Source organism: Trichechus manatus, unplaced genomic scaffold, assembly GCF_000243295.1.
Source record: "Trichechus manatus latirostris isolate Lorelei unplaced genomic scaffold, TriManLat1.0 scaffold00080, whole genome shotgun sequence".
NCBI lineage: Eukaryota > Metazoa > Chordata > Mammalia > Sirenia > Trichechidae > Trichechus > Trichechus manatus.
This window is the reverse complement of record NW_004444016.1, coordinates 7,622,133-7,643,071: the sequence shown is the minus strand read 5'-3', so window position 1 is coordinate 7,643,071 and position 20,939 is coordinate 7,622,133. Positions and strand designations below refer to the sequence as shown.

At 33.8% G+C, this 20,939-nt stretch overlaps 1 protein-coding gene across 14 annotated transcripts in view; it reads right to left on the bottom strand.

The window, feature by feature from the left end:
- The window catches only part of ANKHD1 (ankyrin repeat and KH domain containing 1), a 172,352-nt gene that overhangs the window by 64,942 nt on the left and 86,471 nt on the right, over nt 1-20,939 (bottom strand). For 9 of the 14 annotated variants that reach the window (XR_002824813.1, XM_023735602.1, XM_023735600.1 and 6 more), the window contains 2 exons: nt 19,216-19,325; nt 8,341-8,397 (listed from right to left, as the gene is read on the bottom strand). Coding sequence is in view for 13 of the 14 variants with exons in the window: in XM_023735602.1 (XP_023591370.1) it covers nt 8,341-8,397; nt 19,216-19,325 (167 nt within the window). In the remaining variant the exon portion in view is untranslated. Of the gene's footprint in view, nt 1-8,323; nt 8,398-19,215; nt 19,326-20,939 lie in introns of those variants that run through there. The other 5 variants (XM_023735604.1, XM_023735605.1, XM_004381071.1 and 2 more) reach the window with 2 other exon arrangements.

The following is a 20,939-nucleotide window of genomic DNA, read 5'->3' as shown; positions in this document are numbered from 1 at the left end:
TACCTTGGTGGGTAGCATCTGGGCTCTTAAAAGCCTGTGAGCAGCCATCTAAGATACTCCACTGGTCTCAACCCTTCGGGAGTACGGGAGAATGAAGAGAACAAGATACAAGGAAAAGATTAGTCCAAAGGACTAACGGACCACAGCTACCATGGCCTCCATCAGACTGACTCCAGTACAGCTAGATGGTGCCTGGCTACCACCACTGACTGCTCTGACCAGGATCACAATAGAGGGTCCTGGACAGAGCTGGAAAAGGATGTAGAACAAAATTCTAACTCACACACACAAAAAAAGACCAGATTTACTGGCCTGACAGACTGGAGAAACCCCAAGAGTATGGCCCCCGGACACCGTTTTAGCTTGGTGGTGAAGTCACTCCCGAAGTTCACCATTCAGCCAGGGATTGGACAGCCTCATAAAACAAAACGGGACTAATGAGGCACAGCAGTGCAGGGACAAGGACTAGAAGGCAGGAGGAAACAGGAAAGCTGCTGACAGGGAACCCAAGGTTGAGAAGGGACAGAGTTGGCATGTCGTGGGGTTGTTAACCATTGTCATAGGGCAATATGTGTACTGTTTAATGAGAAACTATTTCTTCTGCAAACCTTCATCTAAGGTACAAAAAAAAAAGAATTATCTATGTGAGATCAAATTGACAACAGCAATTTAAAAGGTTTGATGGGAAGCCTGGGGGCAGTGAGTTGAAGATAATGGTGATGGAATAATTTGGAAAAGGATAGTGAGAATAGCAGCACAACTGGAAGAATGTAATTGATGTCACTGAATTGTACATGTAGAAACTTTTGAAATGGTGTAACTCTGGCTATGTATATTTTCACCAAAAAAAAGGTCGAGAAGGGGAGTGTTGACATGTCATGGGGTTGTTAACCAATGTCATAAAACAATATGTGTACTGACTGTTTAATGAGAAACTATTTGTTCTATTAACCTTCATGTAAAGTACAATAAAAAAAAATATTTTTTAAATAGTGTGCTTTGCCAATAGAATAAAATTTAGTCTGTTTATATAACCCTATCTGCTCTACAACTCAGACAAACAAAACAATGAGAAATAGGAGTAGACTGTCAACCCAACAGAAACTTGTAACTGGACTACAGAGAGAGCAATCCCACTGTAGAAGAGGTCTTTTATCTTGATAGTATAGTATTGCTCAATTGTCTATAAAACATATTAGTTTATGCTTTGGCTTTTCTAATTGTTACGGCATATTGTGCAGACAGCAATATTAATTCTAAGGTATAGAATAACTATAGATAATGCTAACTGAATAATGGCAAAATAATTTGTCTTTAGAATAGATTTTGAACTTACATCCAAATGTTAAGTAAACCTAACATTCTCACAATTGATTTAAAATAAAACTGAAAATACAACATGAAGACCTTACTCAGAAAGACTAAGAAAGTTGTTTGCAGTTTTTCCATTCAACTTATTTCTGCATCATCAGTACAATCAATCACATACTGGAAACAAAATGCCCCGAAAGCAACTTATTTCTCCTCCTGCTTCAGGGCCTTTGCACATGCTGTTCTCTCTTCCCTGTATCACTTCTTCCCCACATTTTCACTTGGTTAACTTCTCTTCATCCTTTACATCTCAAGTCAAGTGTTACTTCCTCAAGGAAGACCTCTCTTAACTTTCTGACTAGATCATTCTCCATATTACTAAGAGCTCCATGAACTTCTTCTTCATATGCTGCAATCATATATTAGTTTCAGTATCTATTTGACTAACATGTCTCTTCTACTAAACTGTAAGATTCAGGACAGCAACAACTGTATCCATTTTTCCTTACCATTGTAGCCCTAATGCCTAAAACAATGAAGTGTCTGAATATTGTTTATCAAGCAGGAACCTAAGTATAACTGACCTCTCAAATCTTCCCTCTCATAGTACCAAGGTTTGAAGTTTTAATTTTCTACTAGGTAAATAAGAGAAAGAAAAGTTAACTGAACAAGAAATTAAGAGTAGTAGCTAAACTTGAGAGCAAGACATAATCTGCATTTGATAATACATTATTACTAGAACATGGATAACGAAAATGAACAAAAACTCATTGCCACCGAGTCGATTCCAACTCAAAGAGACCCTACAGGACAGAGTAGAACTGCTCCATAGGGTTTCCAAGGGGTGGCTGGTGGATTCGAACTGCCGACATTTTGGCTAGCAACCGAGCTCTTAACCACTATGCCACCAGGGCTCCATGGGCAACACTAATTTCCTTTCTTTCTTAACTCTTAAGCCTGGCAGTAACACTCATCGATATTACCAGGTATCATAAGTAACAGCAAAAATTAAGGATTTTGAAAACTCTGTTTAGAATAATGTTTTAAATAACTGTCAATTATGTGTAGTTAAAATATTACCATAGGCAATAAAAGAAATCAGAAAATACGGTACCAAGATCCTCACCCCAAGTTAAGTTTTAAAATTGAACATACTAAGAAAATTCCTGAGATAAAATGTATGGAAAAGCTACCTGTTTTATTTTCTCCTTATAAATACACATTTCAGTCCTTTGGTTTTGAACAATATAATCATGTTTGAGAAAATGGTTGGTAAAACAATGCCACAATTTTATAATGTATTTATAATCTTTTATGTCCTAAAATTAGTAACGTATATCCTAGAATAGATGATATTTGTCTCAAAATATCTGACCACTAAATCCTCCTTTTAAAACAGGAATCAAATTCATACATAGTACCCATTTATGAATGTTGGGTTTATTAATACAACCAATATTTGTTCAAGATCAATAAAATTTTAGGACATAAACTACTTCTGATTTTTTCCTTCACAAATACAGGAAATTATTTTCAAAGGTAGTTGTGCAGTATAATATTTCTTCTTTTTCTGTTCTTGAGAACAGTTAGAATAATATAGGGATTATTTGTTCCTTGGACATTTGGGAAAACTCACTCATAAATCCATCTGGGTCTGTTAACTTTATTGGACAGGAGATTTTAAATTATTGATTCAATTTGCAATATGGCTATTATTCTACTCAGGTTTCCTATTCTCGAGTCAATTTTGACTACATATTTATAGAAAAAATTCAGTACTCATTTCATCTAAATATTCAAATTTATTGAGTGGACAGGAGATTTTAAATTACTAATTTGCAATATGGCTATTATTCTATTGAGGTTTTCTATTCTCAAGTCAATTTTGACTATATATTTATAGAAAAAATTCACTATTCATTTCATCTAAGTATTCAAATTTATTGACTGTGCCTTATGAATTTTAAAGATCTCTACTGTATCAAATAGTTATAACTCCATTTAAGTTTTTATCATTTATCTGTGCCTTTTCCCTTTAAAAAAAAAATTAGTCTGGCTGGTTTATTTATTTTAGTAGTCCTTTTTTTTTAAATCAGCCTTTAATTTTGTTTTTCATCCCTATTTTGTTCTTTTTAATCTCTTTTTTTGTTTTCTATTGTATTAATTTTTGCTCTTATCTTTATTTCCTTTCTTCTTTGTACTAACTTGTTCTCTTATTAGCTTCATTTACTTTTCATATATATTTATAGACACACACACACACACACACACACACACACATATAATTTTCCTTCTAAAGACCACTTTAGCTGTATCCTCCCCAACACCCCTAATTTTGGTATCCCGTGTTTTTGTGGTAATTCAATTTCTACTTTGTAATTTTTACTGTGATTGCCTCTTTACATCATTATTACGTAGAAGTGCTTTTCTTCAATTTCTAAATACATGGGATTTAAAAAAAGAAGTTTTATTGTTGATCTGTACTTTTTAAGCAATAGAAAGCCAAAAAACCAAACCCATTACCATCTAGACAATTCCCACTCATAGCAACCCTACAGCAATAGAGATCCGGGAATATAGTCGAGATGATAAGAAGCCTGGGGATTTCTTAGGATTTTCTGAGGCCCAACACATGGATAACTCTTATTGTAAAAAAGAATATATAGCACATTCATTGGAAACAAGATGCTAGCTCACTCTCAATAAGAGCAAACCTCATTTCTGTATCCTTAACAATTGTTTTATCTATTTGATCTATTAGTTTCATAGAGAAGTGTATCAAAAAAAGTCCTTCCACTACAACCATAACTCTGAACTTTTTCCTTGTAATTTTTGCAATTTTCCCTTCTAAGTGGAGGGTAGACTGTTATTTACATATGAGTACATGATTGTTATATCAGTTGGAGGAGCATTCATTTATCTCTGAAAATGCTTTCGGCTTAAAGTTTCACTTTGCCTGATATTAATATTACCTACATAATTTTTTCATCACTGTCAACATTTCTCTGTTATTTTGCTTTAGGTTTCCTATAAATAGCAGTTGCTAGATTTTGTTTTTTAACCTAATTCAAAAGTCTCTGCCTTTTAACAATTAAGTTCAATAGGTTTATATTTGTTCTTATTACTGACAGTTTTTCTAAAATAACTTTAGTCATTAAGTAGCTTTATCCTTTATCCTCCTCCTGGATAAAGGACTCTACCGTGGTTTTTTAACCTTCTAACATATCTTACTGATATCTTGGTTTTAAACGTAAAAATTTAGGTTTTTGAACTCAAAGCTTATATTTACAACACATTTTACCAATTTCTTTGTTTACCGTATCTTGCATCCCACACCTTCCTCCAGGCTTCATTTTTTCTTCTTCTTGATGTATCTTTTGGTAGTTCTTTCTGCAAGGGTCTGATGGTGATTAAGATCTTTTCTTCTTTGTAGAGCTGAAAATATGGTTATTTTTTCCTTTCTGGAATGGTAGATGAGTACAGAATTCCATATTGTGTTATTTTCACTTGGTATTTTGAGGATATTAACTCCATTGTCTTCTGTCATTTATTATTGTTGAGGAGAATCTGCTGTCAAGGATGTGACAGTTGTTCCTTGGTAGGTAATAAATCTTTCTTCTCTGGTAGCATTTAAGATTTTTTTTCTTTAACCTTAAAATTCTGCACTTTCATTAAGAAAAAACTTTATTTATTCTGCTTAGTGACTGATGTGACCTTCAGTCAAGGACTCATGTCTGCTTTCAATTCTTGAAAATTCTCCATCATTATCTCTGCAGACATTGCCTTTAACTCCATTTCTCTTTATCCTTTGCTTTAGGAGCTTCTAATAGACGGTATGGTTGAGCTTTACAATCTCCTTTCTCAACTTCTCTTTCATATTTTCCACCTTTTTGTCTTTGTGCTATATATTGTGCTATTTCTTGTTTTATTGTGCAAATCATTAATTCTTTACTCAACTGTGTCCAATATAGTTTTTATCCTATGTTGAGTTTTTATTTTCACAACTTCTCCCCCTAAAGTTTATTTCATATGCACTTGTTTTTAATTCACAATTATCTTTTATTTCATAATCTCAAATTGTTTTATGGCTATTAGTCATAGTTTAAAATATGCATGCTTAACATTCTCAAGATTAAAGTCTTATATTTCAGTTTCCTTGGGTGTGGATTCTCCTGTCTGATTTGCTACTTTCTGTTTGCTTGCTTTTTGACCATCTCTCTTGACAACAGATTTGTTCTTGAACTTCATAATTTTTTATTTGATAAAGCTCAGTCTGCACGGGAATTTTCTTCTTCTTCTTCCTTGTTTTTTCTCTTTTGTCCATCCACAAACTTATCCCTCCTCATCAGATGGTTTAGAAGTTGCCTCAGTCTGGCACTTAAAGTCCATTTCAGAAGTAGGCAACTTAAGCTTCTTGCCCCGTGGAAATATTTGAGTTCTGCTCCCTGAACCAAAGAATGATGTCAGCCAAGTTTAGTCACACTGTTGTCTCTGCTTCTTCCTTTCACCAAGAACAATTAGCAATCTGTAACTGCAACCCTCGGCAGCTGCCTGGAGCTTTTTTTCCTTCTTGGTTCATAGCTGGGGCAATAAGGTCCCAGTTCCTTGCTTTATTCAAGAAGCCTAGATCTGTGGTCTGCTACATGTCTGATGCATTCAGTCCTTATTCCCCTATAGAAGCTGAAATCCCATTCCCAATGCCCATTTTTTTTTAGCCTTAATTCTCCTTGGGCCTATAGCTTCAGCTGTGGATCCATGCTCTATTTCTAGTACATGAGATTTTTAATCTTGTTTCTGGGCACAGCTACGTATTTTAGTTTGTTTTTCTCCCATATTTATTTGTCATTTCTATGACTTGAAATAATACAGAGCAGAGAGGTTCCCATATATACTAACACTGACTTTACCTTCTTGACTAGAAGTAATTTGTACTTATATTTAAACACCCTTGTGATAGCTGAAAAGGACTCATCCAACATACAATAATGAGTATGTTGAAAAGAGAGAACTTGGTCTTTAAAAAAAAAAAAAAGTATTAAGAGTTCTGTGTATTTCACGGACTGTTTTAATTTTTAAAAGGTTGACAAAAGTTTTCCAGCTTTGAGTAGTAAACTTTTAAAGTACGTATGTATTTTTACCTTAAAAAGTTAACGTTAAAAAGCGAGGTCATATTTAGTTTATTAAGGTACGCTAATCACTAACAGTTGAAGTATACTGATAAGGTGATAATTAGAGGTCATAAGCCCCCTAAAAGTTTATCCATGAAACAATACACTGCAAAGCTCTGGTTCTGGTAAATAAGCACCAGCAGAAAAAAAAGGTTCAAATTTTCTTCTAGTTGGCTTTAGATAATAAAATTTAATTTTTAATTAAGTTTATTTTCTTAAAAATAAGTTGATTTCCTTTAAAATTACAGCCATGGGGCACCCAAAAATATATATTTAAGGATTGTAACTATGTCACAGAGGCAATGTTTCTTGGAGCTGGAGGGGGACATTCTCTAGAGGGAATGATCAGGAACGGGGAGAGGGAAGGAAGACTGTTTTATACTACGTATGTACTAGAGGATTCTGATACTCTCCATTGGAGGGTATGTTCTTCCAACCACTCACTGTATATTAATCATTACCTGAGTGATCTACTGTTACTGATCTGATTCATGTACCTCAGGAGAATTGGGACAGACAAAAGAGTAAGAGGCAATGTCCTAGGGCTTGTGTTTAACTTCTAAAATCACAAGTAACAAAGAGAAAAACCAACTTTATACAGTTTGGATGGAGGAAGAACAATCTACTATAAAGCAAAGATAGAAAAAGAACAGAACTTGACAATGATGCAAAATTATCTGTACAGACTCTAGCAAAGTCTCAAAGTGTGAAATACGGACAGATTATCAGAATTGCCTGCAATCTCAGTTAAAATGCTGATTCCCCACTCCAAATCTACTGAATCTGAACCTCTAAAAGCAGGGCTTGTAAGCCCCATTTTTAAAAAGCATCTCGCTTTTTGGCTCATGGAAGTTGTGAGACAGCTAGAGATACATTTACAATCACAGTTTCTTTCACAAATCTAGGAGAAAGAAGTATTTTTATCTGAAATAACACTTTACCCTCTAGATAGGAGCCTGAAACATTATGCAAACTGAGTAGAAGTTCATATTTTCACACAATATTCTGTTAAATAAATTCATTCACTTTGGTCAAAACGGAATGAATATGACAACTAATCATTAAACAAGCCAATAACGAAGATACTTTATAAACACCATGATTATGAATGGCTTGGTACCGAGAAATTTATTTAGATGGCCTAAGTTATGTGTAATCCAATTTATTCCTAATTAAAAAATTAAGTACTGCACCTAAAATTAAACAAATCTTTCTGGAATACAATGAATAGTAAATCTGCTTGACTTTTAAAACCATCAAGGCACAAATTCCACGAATTTTTTTTCAAAAGAAATGTTTGCCTATGAACAGACACTCATCTTTATTAAGAGCCAACTTTGGAATGAGATCACAGGAGACAATTTAAAATAGAAAATTTTAAAATTTTAGTATATAGAAATTAAGGCATGAATAATACAGTAAATGTTTCACTAACTTTTTTTTTCATTTGTTTGAGAATTACATAAAAACAACACCATAAATACATTAACCCTAAACCTGAGTGCTGATTTTTGATGAGCAAAGTTGAATGCAAAGGAATTGATCATTGAGACTTCCCAACTGGGACGTCTTAACTCTCCCAATAAGGGAGAACGCAAAAGAACTATCTGAATAAGAAAATCTACTTTCGCTTATGAGACTTTTTACAAATACCAAATAAGAAAAAAATACTAATGAAGCAAACTACTAGTAATGCAGATCTCTTTTTATTGGGACTTCATATTCTTTCTCATTTGAAGAGGATTTCCGTTGCTACCCAGCAAGGTCCTGAACTTCTTGCTGAAATTCAGATATCCAGAGTTCTGGCTGCCTACATCTATTCTTTATGTGGTAGCTTACAAGCATCAAAGGCCACCCTCACCTGATGCTTGGCTGGATCTATGCCCTCCAAAATAGTCTTCATGTCCTCCTGCTTGTCCTGCGAAAGGAAAAAGAAGAACTCACGGATCTTATTCCAAAAATGAAAATCACATTTGGCCGTGAAGACCTTGTGATTGGTACTTCAAATGTTGGGCTTAGTTCAGGATCTTCAACTAAAAAGATTCTCATCTGTAGGACCATAATCTTATGAGCAGAGTATGAATTTTTTAAGGGTATGATAATGCAGTTTTCTACCGCTAAAACTTCAATATAAACCTTCATATATGCAGAAATAATTCTGCTGAATTATTTAAACTCATGCCTTTGTCTCCAAACACAACTAAAGCCACAGATACAGGAGCAACATCTTCTAATATCTGACCAAAGAAAGCACTGAAATCAAAAGATTTGGGAACATCAGAAGTTGGGAGAAAAAGTAGGGAAAATACTAGAAAATAATTAAATAGTTACATAACTTTCCCTCCATTATAAATGCTCACATAGATTAGTGCTCACACTTTTCAACTAAAACAGGAACCTTCGAAGAACTAGAGAGATGGGATATCTGTATTTTCTTTAGATCTAGACTCCTGGCAGAGAAAAACTACCTGACGAGGACAGACAAGAATAAGACTGAGGAAACAGTAGTAAGCTTTATAGTCACCGACCAGAATCAACCAAGTTCCCAAATAAAAGAAATGTGGCCTAAAGAAGGCTTCACTCTAAGTGACTCCAACCTCCTACAAAGGCAATGTGCCTACCCTAAGGAGACACATCTCCTATGGTAGAGAACAACACTGACTTGGTAATGAAGCATTCTGAGACAACTACTGATCTGAATTAGCTAACTGTTAAGGCTCACTTCCTCTCCCTCCCTATATTATTTTCAACAAATAACAAGCCCCATTCAAATATGAATAATAAGCACAACGCATTCAACAGGGAATCTATTAAGAAGCACTACAAAAGTGAAAAATAAAAATTTTAGTCAAATATTCCTTTATACTCCCAAATAAAGAGAACATGGACTCTTTAAGTAAATAGCTGAACAAAGTGATACAACAGTGAGAGGACATTTAAAGGTGAGTGGGAAGAGCAGAAGAAACAAAGTAATACTGAAACCATAACAACCATGTTAGAAGCAGCAACAAGTAAGCAGAAAAAATAGTTACCTGGAGGATAGGCCTAAGAAAGAAACAATGCACAGGAAATGAAAGGAATTGGACATAAAGATAATACAGATAAAGGAGATCTAACACATAAATAATAAGTATCCCAAAAGAAGACAACAGAATAAAAAAAGTGTTCAAAGATATAATAAAAGGAAACTTTTCTTTAAAAAAAAAAAAAACTACAGTAGAAAGCACTCACTGTTTTCCAAGAAAAACTGATAAAGAAAAATCAACACCATGACACATCCTGGTAAAATCACAGATAATAAATATAGTGAAAACTTCTATGATAATTCAGGCAGAGAAAGCAAATTACTTACACGTAGTGGGGAATATTCTAGCAGGCTTTGGCAATATTCAGTACCATAAGACAGTGAAATACAGGGTTTAGAAATTTGAAGGGAAAAAACAAGTGAGTCAATAATTTTATATATGCCTAAATTCATTTATAAATATAACATATAGCATTCTAAGAAATGCAAGAACCTGAGAACTTTTATTGGGGGAAGAGTAAACTTAAAATACCAGTACCAGCCAACCAAAAGTTGAATCAAGTTAAGAAACTCAGAAATTAAGAAGCTAAATAATATATTCTCAACAACAAAAATAAAATAAATTATATATATTAAAAAAAAGAAGCTATATACAATAAAGCACATAGGGAGCACAGCTATGGATACTTCTTAGACATAACCAAATACCTCCTTGGACTGGTTTCCTGGGTTTAAAGGCTTAAGACCACGGTCTCATGGGATAGCTCATTCTATTGGCATAATATAGTTCATAAAATTTATGTTCCACATCCTAGATTGGTGAGCAGCGTCTAGGGTCTTAAAAGCTCACAAGAGGCCATCCATCTAAGATACAACTATTGGTCTCTACTTGTCTGAAGCAAAAGAGAAAGAAGGAAACCAAAGACTTGAAGAAATTTTTCTACTGGACTAATACCCTTCAAGGAGCCCTGGTGGCACACTGGTTAAGAGCTATGCCTTCTAACCAAAAAGGTTGGCACTTCGAATCCACCAGCTGCTCCTTGGAAACACTATGGGGCAGTCCCACTCTGTCCTATAGGGTTGCTATGAGTCAAAATTGACCCAATGGCAATGGGTTTGGTTTTAATAGCCTTTGTGAACCGCGGCCTCATCTACCCTGAGACCAGAAGACCTAGATGCTACACAGCTACCACTACCAGCCATTCTGATTAGGGTCAAAATAGATGGACCGTGACAGAATGGGAGAAAAATGCAGAACAATACTCAAATACTTAAAAAGACCAGACTTACTGGACCAGTTGAGACTAGAGGATCCCTCAAGACTATTGCCCTGAGATACCTTTTAAACTTTAAACTGAAATTACTCCTGGAGGTCACCTTTCAGCTAAATAACAGATTAGCACATAAAACAAACAATATCACCTATAAGTACTGTGCTCCTTTAAAAAAACATCTATATGAGACCAAATGGTCAACATTTATCTGAGAGCAAAGATGAGAAGGTAAGGGTGGGGGGCAGGGAAACTAGATTAATGGAAACACAACTACCAGAATGGAAATAATGAGAACATTGACACATTGTGAAAAATGTAATCAATGTCACTGAACAAGTATAGAAATTGATTTAACAATTTGTTGTGTAAACTCTCACTGAAAACACAGTATCATTAAAAAAAACTAGTAACACTGAATTCACTTGAACACACTGTATTTTTATGCAAATAACAAGCATGTTATACGTTTTTTGCCAAGCACGCAACCCTTGTGTGAATTATTTTCCTAGGCACGCTGTGCACGTTATATGTGTAGCCACATTATTTCTATGTGCGTGTTATTTGCAAAAAAATATGGTACATCCAAAGTTAAACAATTGTGAGAACTAGAGTTATAAAACAGAATATAAATGTTACAAAACCATGACAATATGAAAATAACTCATGAAAATTCTTTGGTAGAAGGTACATTAATCTCCTTGTCTTTCAGCATGGGGTCAACAGATACTTTCTGATTATTCTGATTTTAAAAAAACTTGTTTATTTTTTAAAGAAATTAACAAAATATCTTAATAGTCTTCCAGAAAATAATTCTATACCTGTGTGTGTGCATTTTTTTAGAATATCTGTGTTTTATATAGTACACCAAAGCTTTGGGAGCAATTAACAAGTAGTTCATAGGGCTATTTAGAACAGAGTGAGAATATTGTTTAGATGAAGCAAACATAAGGACTAACCAGAGGTTAGAAAACTAAACCATTCACTTAAAAAAAAAAAATCCAACTCATGTTAGTGAGAATGTGGGGAATCATGAGCTCTCAGTTGTTAACAGAAGTATACAGACTGGTCAGCATTTTTGGACAATTTGGCAGCAGTTATCAAAATTTTAGATGGGGACCCTCAGATAACCAGCATTTCTAATAAAATGTCATTCTAAATTCCTTGTCTCTCATTGAACATAGCTTATGTACATTTGAAAGCCAAAATTAAAAACCAATCCTAAACAAGGGAAATTTTGAAAAGTTTGAGGGCATATAAGGTGAGAAGAATAGATGTACCACAAGTTTATCCTACTACTCGCAACAAACTTTAATTGCATAAAAAGATGAATAAACTTCTAACTGAACAATACCAAAGATAACCGGAGAGACTGTGCTCTTTTTTTTTTTTTTAAATCAAAAAGCCCTTTTATTGATCTTTGGTAAATTCTTAGAACATAAACATTTAATTTGAAATTAGTTAAGAACAATTCTGCAAAAATCTGATCTGGCCCAGTTATGTGTTTGTGTATGTGTACACATATTATTTTTTCATCCTAATAATTTTCCCAACCCTATATATAAATATATGTAGTCTTCAAAATGTATTTACTTATTTTAACTTTTTATTTTGAAATAAAATAAAATCAGATTTACAGAAGACTTATAAAGATAGTTCCCAAACACCCTTCAATCAGCTTTCCTGATGTTAACATCTTAGAAACCAACCAGCTGCCATCATAGACTATATTTTTTCTTTTTTAAATATTTTATTGTACTTCAGGTGAAGGCTTACAGAACAAATAGTTTCTCATGAAACAGTAGTACACATGTTGTTTTATGACATTGGTTAACAACATATTAACCCTCTTAACTTCTCAACCTTTTTTTTTTTTTTTTTGGTGAAAATACACATAGCCAAAGATACACCATTTCAAAAATTGCTACATACACAGTTCAGTGACATTGACTACGCTCTTCCAATTGTGCTGTTATTCTCACTTAAGATGAAGGCTTACAGAACAAAATAGTCTCCCATTTAACAGTTACTACAAATGTTGCCCTATGACAATGGTTAACAATCTCACAACACATCAACAATATCCTTACTCAACCTTGGGTTCCCTATCACCGGCTTCCTTGTCCCCTTTTGCCTTCTAGCCCTTGTCACTGGACTCCTGTACCTTGTTAGTCTCATTTGGTTTTACGGGGCTGTCCACTCCCAGGCTGAACAGTGAACCTCAGAGGTAACTTCACCACTGAGCTAACAGGGTGTCTGGGGGCCGTACTCTCGAGGTTTCTCCAGTCTCCTTTAGGCCAGTAAATCTGGTCTTTTTTTTGTGAGTTAGAATTATGCTCTACATCCTTCTCCAGCTCTGTCCAGAACCCTCTGTTGTGATCCTGGTCAGAGCAGCATAGACTATATTCTTGATTAAACTTTGTATTCCACAAGAGAAGGAAAATGTTTACTTCAAAGAGAAAACTATATGTCAAGAAAATTTTCCTACTTCTTTAACAGCATTTAAGTAGGATAAAATATTGATAGAACAAAGGATTTAGGGTGGAAGAGATCACAATTAAGCATTACAATGCCAGATTATTCTTTACTGGAGTAGCTTTAGTAAATCAACTGTGTATTTTAGGGATTAATAACTTCTATCTGTTAAAATAACCTATAAAATATAATAAGCTAAATCTGTTAATTGTTAATTATCAATAACTTCAAAAAATAATATGTTATTTTTGAGGAGGAGAAAGGGGAGAAGGACAAAAAAAGCCTACAGAATTTAAGTAATTTGCCCAAGGACACCCAGCAGAGTCAAAGTAAGAACCAAAGTCTCATATCTCCCAGCACAGTAAAAGGCTCTTTCTACTATACTACATTTTCTCCCTTCCAAATCCTAAATTATTAATTTTTACATGACCTTGGTGAATAGTCCAGGAGATAATACTAACTTTCCATTTCAGAGATGAGAATATTGAGGCAAATGCTTACTTACAGGCCAGTGATTTGATGGTCATGATGAGGTATCTTGTCTCATGTTCAACTAAGTGTAGCCTTTGTCACTCATTAGACCTCCATGTACATACAGACTTATGGGATGTCTTACAGAAGCGTTTCTTCCTTTCAGTAGATCTACTTTGGAATAGCAATGTATTGCCTATAAAATGCTAAATTGAACCACACACTCACCAAATCAAAAAATACACTATTGCCACCTAAACATAAGAAATTGTCACCTGACATCTGAACTGTCCATACTATCACTGATGCTTTGGGAAGCTCTGACCCTGATGCAGTGGTCTTTCATGGACAACAATCATGCCTATAACAATAATGGTTGGGCACAAAAGTCAGGAAAACATGGACATCAAAGTAGGTCAAAATTAAAAGGAAAGAAGAAATAAAAAGAAGCAGAGTTTTACAACTCAAATTATACTGTTAAACAGATAATTCTGCAAAGTCCCCACCTTGAACTTGAGAAGTAATAGTAAACGGGGACTGGAAGGCTGTGGTAAAAAAGTGAAGCCATGAGTGCTTTAGCTAAAGTAAGCTATTGAGATGAGAACCCAAACCCAAACCAAATCGACTGCCGTGGAAGCAATTCCAACTCATACTGACCCTATAGGACAGAGTAGAACTGTCCCATCCAGTTTCCAAGGCTGTAAATCTTTACAGAAGCAGACTGCCAGCCATATCTTTATCCCTTGGAGTAGCTGGTAGGTTCCAACTGCCCACCTTTGGGTTAGCAGCCGAGCGCTTTAACTACTGTGCTACCAGGGCTCCAGAGATGAGAACAGGTATGAAATACTAAACCTTGGCCCTTCTAATCTAAAGACCAGTAATTGGGGAAAATGGCCTAGAGTAACACAGGACACCAGAGTAGTGGCTCAAAGACTATGGGAGTTGATCAACCTTAGTTTTTAAATGGTATTTATTATTTCTAATCAAGCTGTTCAGTTACAAATTTCTAAGGACATTAATACTATGAAAAATCCATTCCAGTGAAACAGAATTAAGTAATTTCTAAAGGAGATTTTCACTTTTTAATTTCTTTTAGATTATAAGCACTACAGAAGGCCGATGTGTTTTAATACAAACTTTCTTACAATGGATTTATACCATTTTATTCCTATAATAAGGAGCCCTGGTGGCACAGTGGTTAAGTGCTCTGCTGCTAACCAAAAGGTCAGCAGTTGGAACTCACCAGCCACTCTGGGGAAGAAAGATGTGGCAGCCTGCTTCCGAAAAGATTTACAACCTTGTAAACCCTATGGGGGCAGTTCTACTCTGACCTGCAGGGTCACTATGAGTTGGTTTATACCTGTAATTACACCAAATACTAAAAACAAATCTCGGCCCCCAAAACAAACATATATTATGTAGAGAAAGAAAACACATAAAAGAATAATCTTTATTTCAATATACAATGATTCCCATTACAGTGGTAACAAGAGATGGAAATAGCAAGAAGATGTGGATTTGGTCATTTGTTCAAAGCTCTCTGCTTACAGAGTAAGCTCTACATTTACAGAGTAGTTAAAATGATTCTACACTTTAAAGAGGGAGAACTTTTTAAAAACTGTGAAATTTTTTATTTAATTTTTGATGTTCAAAAAGAAGATTTTTAAATGGCTTGTTTAAGGATACTAAACTAGTTTAAACATTTTAAATAATGGGGTTATTATTATTCAAATTTATGAAATTATTAAAAGGTTAGACAAGCTACACATTGATGAGCCAAAGCCGAATCCATGTTCACTGAAGATAATGACATTCAGTGTTCTTCTAACCATAAACACCTATATATGTATTTTTTAATTTAAAATATTTTTAAAACTAGAAAAAACAAAATTTCAAATAACTAAGTTTCAAACTGCAATTAGAATATGCACATATTTTGAGGATCTGCTTGAAAATGTTCAAGAATGCATCAGTTCTGGCTGTGAATTTTTTAAAAGCAATAAATGAGAAAATTTCTAGATTTCTTTGAAAACTAAGCTCTAAATTATGCCTACTATACATTTAGAATGAAAAGTCCTAAAACTTCTCAGTTTCATCTAGGAAACAATACAAGAAAACCCAAGTTGTTGCATTATAAATTTTTTTAAATCATAATTAATATCCTAATTGATTCTGGTACAGAATATTTTAAAGAATGGGAAACAACAGTTTTTAATCTGCTTTAAAAAGAAAAACAGTATCAAAACCTAACTGTGGCAAAAGTTAGACTCTAAAATCTAACAAAGCATAGAAGTTGGTCTAGATTGTGTTCCAGTGGTTGACTTTTGCATCCTTATTTAAAACTGAGAGTAAAAATAGCTCTCCAAAAACAAAGGTTCTTAGGGCAGCCCACAAAATTTATTTAACTCAAAGAACTAGCAAACCAAAACATGCTTGTTGGATGTCAGGAATACATCTCCATGCCATGCAATGGGAGTAGAGTCTTTCATTTCCAAAGACTAGAGGAATTGACTATAGCCCAAAACAGACACTAAGAGGGGGCAGCAAAGAATGGAGGACAAGTTAGAAGCTACTGCCTTGTTGGGCTCAGCTAATAAAAATGATCACTTTTTCTCAGAATTCAGGGAATGATCTTCATGCCTCACTCTGCTGCTAGCACAGCTTGAAATTATAAAATTAATTTATAGGTTTTAAATATTAAGCTTATTATATTTTCACACACCTTCCACATATTCTACAAAGAGCAAGCTTTGATTTTTACAATCAGGAAAAGAACTAATATTAAAATTGAGGCTCTCTTCACAGACAGCAAAAGCACAGGATAGGCACGTATTTTAAAAGATTAAAATCAATATATGAAATAATTCAAAAGAAAAAAAGCTATACATATGAAGCTGTTAAATCTAACAGAATTCATAATAATGAAATATGAAAAGCAAGTCAAAAGTTCAACAATAAGTGAACAATTATGGTTCATCAATTAGATGGTATATTATGCAAGATATAGACACTGTAGACTTTAGAAAAGATTATGATAGAATGCACAGTGAAAACAAGAAACAGTATTATACTATGATTATAATTACATGTAAATATGAATACGAAGATTGTAAAATAGAAAAACAAACAATGTTAGGATAATAGCATTAACTTTGTGTTCAATAAGATATATATTTACTGAGCCTTTTTTGATCTTACAGTTTGAACATAAGTAAATATGGTAAATTCAAACAGTTTAATTATCTGTTCATTTAAAGCAACTCTTTTAAGGAACTCCAATCATACTCTATTAACCTAATTCCAGGTGTTTAGGTACTATAAAAACAAAACATTTAAAAATATTTCATAATAGATTTTTAACTCAGTCAAAATCAGTAAGGTTTTGTTGTATATTACACACATTTAACAAATAGTTCCTCTTTTTCCTGTTTAATGTTTTCAGAAGAACTCGTAACAAACAGGTTAAGAGAGTGACTTTGCTCTAGAAAAGAAGAAGGGAGAAAAATGCAGAAAAGAATTCAAAGGATAAGAATATTAAACTTTGTTTATAGTAGCTAAGCTTTTATGCTTTACATATTTCAAGTGATAAAATACTTCAATTCCTAATTTTTATAGATGACTCAAAGCAACCCTAAAAAAAGAAAAAGTTATAGAAAGAAGGCAGAAGATTGAGATCTACTGAACATATTCTGTCACTCTCAAACAAAAAAGTACACCCCTCAGAAATTTTGATTGATGGGATAGATCTTGATTAATAAGAATGAATGCTAGTAATATTATTACAATACTTAGTATTAGTAGAAATTATAAATTAGTATTAGTAGAAATAATAAATAGTATAATCACACTATATATTCATTTTAGTCAGTAATTATTTTCCAACAAATCTTCTCAGGTACCTATTTGGGAATGTTATCGGAAATGGTTTAAAAGGCAGTACTTGAAACAGTTTTTTCTAAACGCCTGAAACTAATAAAGTTGATTTTCAACAACATTCATTGCTGTGTATGTCTCATAGATTTTTAAGAAATGTATATATGGCAACTCTAGGAGAAGCTCTAGAAAGCAATTTAAAGCACTCTCTAAAAACAAAAATTAGTCAAACCATACATTTCAGCAAGAAGCATGGACCTTTAAGTGGAAGGTTATTTATAATTTCCCATATTTGTAAGGATTATTATACATATGAACCTGCCATCTAATTTCAAATTTTGAAATTTCAGAAAATACTTAAAAGATCAGAAAAAAATAGACTGTTGTAATGATGTTGTTAGGAGGGTGATGAACAATAGTAGCTTTGTTGTTAAATGTCTAGCTAATCAAAGAAAGACTTAAATCTTAATTCCAAGAGCTCTGAGAAACAAATCACTCAAAGTGATTTGACAAGTTATTCTATTCTGTGAATACATCAATGAATTTGTGATATGTCTAATAAAAGGCAGTTTAAAAAGTGCAGGAATGTCAAATTGGGGTGGAGTGTGAGGAAGAAATAAACTAATAGTTTTGCCAAGGAAAAGCAACAGTATACCCTATTAAACATTAAGTATTTTCAAATACATTCAATTCATGCAACAACCAGAACAAGTAGCCAAGCTTTTAAAAGATATATATATTTTATACAAAGCATACAAACTATTGAACTTTACTGGTGTTTTCTAAATGTTAAAAATAAATGATTAACAATGGCAACTAACAACAAGTTCCTGAAGGGAGTCCCTGGGCAATGCAAATGACTAATGTGCTCAGCCACTAACTGAAAAGTTGAAGGTTCAAGTCCACCCAGAGGTACCTTGGAAGAAAGGCCTGGTGGTCTACTTCAGAAAAATCAGCCATTGAAAATCCTATGGAGCACAGTTCTACTCTGACACACATGGGACAGCCTTGAGTCACAGTCGAATTGAGGGCAACTGGTTTAAGTTCCTGAAAGGAATCATTCTTTCCACTTTTGAGTCTTTGCTTATGCAAGACACCACCCCCCCAACCCGCACACTGAAAAAACATCAGGTTGCTTCTTCCCTTTGCCCTTAGCTCCTCCTACTGCCCTTAAGGAGTTAACGTTTCTCTGAGATGGTATCTTGACTTCCCAAAGCTTGGTTACATGACCTTCCCATGTGCTCCCATAGCACTTATGCTTACATCTCACAGTCAGTAGGAGTTAAGAAGTACTTTCCTCATTTGTGAAGCATATTCACCATACTCTTTCTCAGCTGAGCCTAGATGAAGCCCCAGAATCCTCTTTTATTTGGGATCACTATGAGTTGGAAATGACTGATGACAACTGGTTTGGTTTTACCTTTTTCAGATTGAGATATAATTGACATACAATAAATTGTATAAGTTTAAAATGTGCAATTTGATATGCTTTTACTTATGTACACATCCATAAAACCATCACCAAAATCAATAAATATATATATATATCAAACCCCCCTAATTAAATAAGTAAATGAGTATTAACATTCAAACAGAAATATTAAAATTAAAAATATCTTACTAAATCTGCCCCTGCTTGAAGTAAAACATCTGCAACATCCGTATGTCCATTTTCACAAGCATAGGTTAAGGCTGTGTCGCCTGTTGCTGTTGTAGCATGAACATTAGCACCTAGCAAACAAAAAAAATCATACATTTACCTTGTGAACTGTAAAATTATATTTGCTAGTGCAATTCTGCAATCTGGTGAAACTGATGAACTCAAAATGTAAAAATATTAGAATGTGTTTTAAGTATCCTAATTTTTATTTAAATATGCTTTGTAAAAATACTTTTCGTCATACAGAAAGGAACTATACCAAATGATTTTAAAACACAGCAAATTGCCTGTATATCCCTAGTAAAATGTACCCTAAGGAATAAAAGAGGTACAAAAACACAAAATATTAAAGGGTTCAGAAATCATATTGGTGGTAGTGTTGGTCTGTATTATGAGAGAGTTCTATGTATATCATAGTATAAATCAAATGAGTATTTGGTGAGAACAGAAATACTTTTTTTTGGCATGCTTGAGAGAAAACACAGATACAAGATTATTGAGGTTAAATAAAATCTCTATGGTTCTGATGGACATGAACTCATGATGTATTTTATCTGTAAGAAAACTACACATTTCCTAACTAAGAAGGCTTAGAAACAATGAGAGACCAATGAGAAATAGCACCTCTGGCTTAGATTGCGGTCTCTTAATACCATTTCCTACTAAACAGAATTAGGGCTTCTGGGAGAAATGGTTGATTACAAGATGGGGCAAGAACTACAGAAGATGAGCCTGAAACATCTTGCTGTATCAAAAAGCAAGGAAACTATCAGACTATACTAAGGTCATAGCAAAAGAATTTAAGAGCTAACCTTACTGACCAAAAATAGTCAAACTGTCGAATCCTTAGACAATTTTTACATCAAAAGAATGATGACTGTGATGGAGTAAAAGCCATCACATATGTGTAAATTTAAAAGTACAAAATGATGTTCAAATAAAAAACAAAAATACTCCACTGGTCACCCGTGAGGAATGCTAGGCAACTACCTCATTACTTTGGAACTGGTAAAAGAAGGGAAAAAAATCAAACATCTATTCTGCCATTCCTATATAATCTGTACCTAAGGGTAACCAAATAGTTGTCGAGGGGAAGTTTCTCTTTATAGGCATATTCTAGACTGGAAAAAAAAAAAAAAAGGAAGGAATAAAAGAATTTAGAATATCACCATTTTATAACTGCTAATAAATTAATTAATCGAAGCAATGATCATCAGTGGCTAATAATACCACAAAAAGAGGAGCAATCAGACATTTATTACTTCCTGAAGAAAGTACACAAATACCACCTATGAAGTAGTTGAATCCAAAAAAATAAAATAAAATAAAACCATAATTCAATCAAGTCTCTAGATCTAACTACTAATTTACAGGATATCCAAGGGACAGAATAACAAGTTAAATAAAATTATAGAGATACAATCAGCAATCCATATGCTGGAAAGCCTAAAGGGTAAACATTTCATTTCTTCAACCAAAAATTACAAGGAGAAAAAATGATGGAAGGGGAGCACACAATTAAAAGAGATTTAAGAGACATATCAATCAATAGCAATACATAAATCTTATTTGAATCCCGATTCAAACAAGTCACTAAGCACACACATACACATTTAAAGGCTATCAGGGAAATATAAAAACTGCTTGGATATTTGATGATACTAAGAAATTATTATTAAAATTTC